The sequence below is a fragment of the Arachis ipaensis genome, chromosome B10, assembly GCF_000816755.2.
Source record: "Arachis ipaensis cultivar K30076 chromosome B10, Araip1.1, whole genome shotgun sequence".
Lineage (NCBI taxonomy): Eukaryota > Viridiplantae > Streptophyta > Magnoliopsida > Fabales > Fabaceae > Arachis > Arachis ipaensis.
The window spans coordinates 135977997-135983211 of record NC_029794.2 but is presented as its reverse complement, the minus strand read 5'-3'; the positions used below and the strand labels follow the sequence as shown (position 1 = coordinate 135983211).

Here is a 5215-nt window from a genome sequence, read left to right as displayed (position 1 = left end):
GTGCATTTTACATAATATTTTTATTTTTAAAATATTTTTATTTTTAAAATATTTTTATTATAAAAATTAAATAATAATTTACATTCTTTATTGTAGCATTATTCTTGGAAATAGTAGTAGCTTATGTAAATATGCATGCATGGCGACAAAAACCATGCATGTTTGCCACGTATACGTATGAAATACGTAAACAGTTTAAGGTCGTCTTAAAATCCGGGAGGTCGTGGCTACTTCTTCCTGAAGACATGTATCGTATGTCATCAAAACCACACGCCAGTAATTAATAATATATGCTGAAATAATATTATAATATAAACATTGATAATATAAATAAAAACCCTATATTTATGAAGGACCACTTCCACATCTTAAGGAACACAGTATGTAATTATAGGACCACCCTCATTGATCAATTTTCCTAAAGTCAATTGAGAGATCTGAGTAGCTGACAAACTAATTATGCAAAAAGTTCATACAAGATCCAAACTAATTAATTGTATTATTGATCGAAAAAAATATAAATACCTATACGAAATAGTGAGATGATGAAGGAGGACAAGAAGCTCAAGCTTGGCTAGCTCATTCCCTGGACAAGAATGGATTCCATTTCCAAATGGCATGTATGTGTTTGGTCTCGGTGGCACCTTCACCATCACATAAACAAAGTAATTAACAAAAGTCAACCCTCTTTAAACATATTATCCACTATGTACATGAAATAATGTTACGTTGTACTAGCTAGCTAGCGTACAAATATAGGTCACGTGTTCTGATATCAAAAAATATATAGATGAAGATTCAAATAGGAAATGAAAAGGACTTTACCTAAGCATTGATTGATAACCTTATATATGAGATTAGATTTATAGAGACATATATTATAATAATGTGACATAATATATACCTCGAAGCGTGAGGGGTCGAATTTGTGTGGTTGAGGGAAGAAATCAGCAGAATGGTGAATGCTTCTGAAGAGTGGAAGGACCTTCCAGCCTTTGGGAATGTAGTAACCTTGAAGCTCCACATCTTCCACTGCTTCTCTGAATGTGAATGACAGTATGCTTGCACTTCTCAACGTTTCTTGGATTACCTGATCAAAATTAAAACATACACATACATATATTAATAATTAAAGAGAACTGTTAGGGAGCCAATGGTCTAAGTGTACATGTGTATAACGGATTATGAGTTAACAAATAAATATCACCCATAGTATTAAGAATAACCATCCGAGTACGATAATAAACATCTCATGTCATGAAACTACTTATCCCAAAAGCTTAAGTTGATTTTAGGGTTCAGTAAGGATCAAACTCTTGACCTTTCGGATCTAGAGCTCTAATACTATGTCATGCAACTGCTCATCCCAAAAGTTTAAGCTGATAGAAAAAGGTAACATAAATGGTTATATTTCTAATACTTCCTAAACTTCTATTGTACGCATTGTACAAATATTTCATTGGCTCCCCATACTTTTCCATAATAAAATTGGTTTAATGCATTAAAAATTAATTCAATGATTGATTAATTAATTTATTACCCGAGTAGTCAGTGGCATCTGCCTGGTATCATCCCAAGAAAGTCCTCGATTTTGTTGAGCTGTTTTGCTCTTGATTCCTTCATGTTCTTTCTGTGAAAGTTATTGAAAATTAGGATTGAGTAGGTGATGAGAAAATTTGAAGGATTATAGAGAAAGAGAAGGCATATTACTGTGACAGCTTCCAAGAGATTGGGATTGTCGTGCAAGTATTTGAGAAGCCAAGTAAGAGCAGTTGCAGTGGTGTCATGTGCAGCGAAGATAACACCAATGAGATTATCAGAAACCTGAGAATCAGAGAGTTTGTATTTTCCTTTCGCTTCCAGCAATTCTCCCAATAACCCTCCACCAAGCTCTCCACTTTCTTTTCTTCTTTTTATTAACTTCCCTATACTCTCATCTAGAAGCTTCCTTGCCTTCATTATTCATATTAATCAACAATTATTCATTAATATGTGCTATATCACCATAATTAATTAGCTGATTACTTCTATATATAGGTCTTTCTTTTTTTATTTTTGTACAATAAATGCACTATTTTATGCACATTTTCACTATGTATTTGAGTCTCTACCAATTAATTAAACACATAAACCTCTCATCAAGCTTAGAATCATAAATATTTTAATATGATAAATTATTCTTCTAACCTTTACCGTATCTAATAATTAACAAATTAAAGTTTTTTTTTTCCGTTAAATAAGAGTTAACTATCAAAATCAGATAATGATATTATTATGTCTTTGTTATATATCATGTCTAAAATAAGTCAAGTTTTTAAAGATTTTATCGATTATTAGTTTTGGTGAAAATCATAAATGGCATTTTTTTCTTTATTTAAATATATAGCAATTTAATATTTATTTATAATATATAAAAGCTGATACCAATTTTTTTCACAATGAATTTAAGCCATCTTTTCTTTGCTAATAATGTCACATCAACAATTCTAATGATTTGGCAAAACATTAAAATCAACCAATCACTATTTAGTAAAATATTTTAAAAAAATTAAAACAAAAAACTTTTATCTACTATTATTCAATTGAAACATCAAGTACTAATTAAATGTAATAAATATACATTAAAAGTGTCATAATAATGATAATTATAAAAAATTTCAGTTACAAATATTCAAATTCTACAACTTATACATATTAACTCTTACTACTTTTTATTTCTTAATCTCTTGTATTAATTATCAAAAATTTCTTAAATTTAATATAACTTTTTTATATATTTTTCATTCTCATTCATTCATTTTTTTAATTATTTACAAAAAAAACACAAGAGGTAGGAAATTAGAACTCTAAGAATTAATAAATACAAAACACATTACTATAAAGAATGATAGGAAATTAAAAAAATATTTTAAGTAAAGATTAAAAAAATCAATTTATGTCCCAAACATCTAAAGAATGAAAATAACATTAATATATGCAAACATATAAATAAAATTCAAACAAATAAAAAAATAAAAAAATATTTTTTTATAAACAAATTAATTATATAAAATAAAATATAATTGATGATAAGACATAGTATTTATATGACATGGTTGTTGAAATAATAAATAAAAATGACATTACTTCATCGTAAAAATATAATTTTTTTTAAATTAATATGTATATATATATGGTATCATATACCATTTGAACTATAATTTATTAGCAAAAAAACACCCTTGTTTACTTAAAAGAAGTAAAAACTCAATAAAAGAAATTTGTGATACATACCTTGATTGCTTTCCAATAGGAAGTTCCAGGAATATGTAAGGGATAAGAGTTGTAGCCTTTCTCCAAGCATCGATACAGTTTGCATATTTCTTCCATTTCTACCTCCATTGTTCCACCAAAGGCCGATACTGCAGCCACTTGGAAAGCATACTATATATAACAAAAAGAAAATAAAGGCACATATACATACATTAATTCTATGCTTGGGATAATAGGAGAAAGTCTCACGCGCCATACTTTTATTAAAATTTAATCAGTATCTAACTAATAAAGAAAGAATGTATAATTTTACACCATTAAATATAATTTTACATCATCAAAAATATTAATAATGATTAATTAATAATTACATTTCATAAAAATGTGCTGGTCTTCTAGCACTACTGCATAATATATACCTTTTTCATCTCCTGCAAGGTGTTGATGGTTTTATTGGTCCAAGTAGGCAACAAATCGAGGAGAATATGCTCAACCTCGGAGACCGAGTTCTTGATTTTGGAGGGCAAGAAAGAGTTTTGAACGAGTTTCTTGAGCATGGTGTGATAGGCGCCTTGTTGGAAGAACACAGCTTGGGGGCCTATGAGCTTCTCTTTGCTGGGTGGATGTCCTGCTTTAAAGAGATGCGCGTGGCTCACCAGCACCACTCTTGCCGCGTCTGGATCTGATATCATCACGCACGGGCAGCCCAGTATGTGCGTCTTGAATATCTGCCCGTACTTTTTCTGTCTCTTGGAGAAGAAGGAATTTGGGTTTTGAGTGTAAAGTTTGAGAGTCTCTCCAAGAAAGGGCCAGCCCATGGAACCGGGAGGCAAGTACCACTCTTTATTATATTTGAACCGCTTCCTCCATTGGATTTGGAGGAATAATCCTCCTATTATTATTATCATTGAAAACAAGGACACATAATAATAAGCAGAATGGGTAATAAAACATGAAATAAGTTGCATGATGGTGGACTTGATACACAGCTATATATACACTATATAAGTAGCTAGGTGCAAGCAATAAACAGAGAGGTTTAATTTCGTGCTATATTGTGTGGCCAATTAAGTTATGCACTGTAATAGGAAGAATGAGACTGAATTATGTAGACCAAGGAGATATATAGGGCTATATATATACACAGAGCCACAGAAATAGAAAAAAAGAAAAAAAAAAAAGTACTAGTAGTCGGTTAAGTGAGCGAGTATGTGAGGTTATATTATATTGGTGCAGGTGGTGGTTTTATAGAGTGGCAAATCGGAGTTGGGACATGCGTCACCACCATTGTGGGAACACCTTGAAATGGGTTCCTCTTTTTCCGCCCAAATACAATCATCTTCTAACATGCTTTTATCATTTAGAACCGACCCTACACCTAGAGAAAATATTTTTGAACACTAAACTCTTGTAATATGTCTTCATGTATTATTTTAAGAGGAGTGCGAGGAGCAATAATTTTCGTAATTTGTAGTTATCAAATAGTTATTAATAATATTTTTAATGGTGTGAGATTTTATCTAATAGTATGAGATTACTCACTTTTTTTTACTAATTACATGTTGATCAAAATCTAATAAAGTTTCTGCTCCTTAGACTTTTTCTTATTTTAATATCAATTTTATTTTGACATTTATCTATATTGTCATTCGAGTAACTTAGCTGTTGGCAAACATTTTAGCTTTATTCATTTCTAGCTATTCAAATATTATCTCATTATATTTTATGTAACAAAAAAGATTTGCTATATATATATATAACTAATATTACCAAAGGAGAAAACCTTTTTGTATATTGATATCTAGAAAATTTTCTGTAGTCTATTATTATTTATAAAGAAATTTGTTTCCACGGTGACGAGCAAAGAGGGAACATTTGTCCCATCCTTTGCAGACTTGAAAAGGTATTTAAGTTGGAATACAAAGATCATCTTCAAATGTGATGATAGGTTTGGCCACAAATT

The 5215-nt window shown here is 30.2% G+C and overlaps 1 protein-coding gene across 2 annotated transcripts in view; it reads right to left on the bottom strand.

Annotated features, from left to right (window-relative positions):
- LOC107624180 (abscisic acid 8'-hydroxylase 2) overlaps nt 1–4566 on the bottom strand; it is a 7029-nt gene extending 2463 nt beyond the window's left edge. Inside the window, exons 1-6 of one of the 2 annotated variants that reach the window (XM_016326660.2) lie at nt 3672–4562; nt 3274–3423; nt 1711–1953; nt 1541–1630; nt 905–1090; nt 526–644 (exon numbers count right to left, since the gene is read on the bottom strand). In XM_016326660.2, coding sequence (XP_016182146.1) covers nt 526–644; nt 905–1090; nt 1541–1630; nt 1711–1953; nt 3274–3423; nt 3672–4220 — 1337 coding nt within the window. In that variant the 5' untranslated portion in view covers nt 4221–4562. Of the gene's footprint in view, nt 1–525; nt 645–904; nt 1091–1540; nt 1631–1710; nt 1954–3273; nt 3424–3671 lie in introns of both variants that reach the window. The other variant, XM_021113481.1, reaches the window with a different exon arrangement.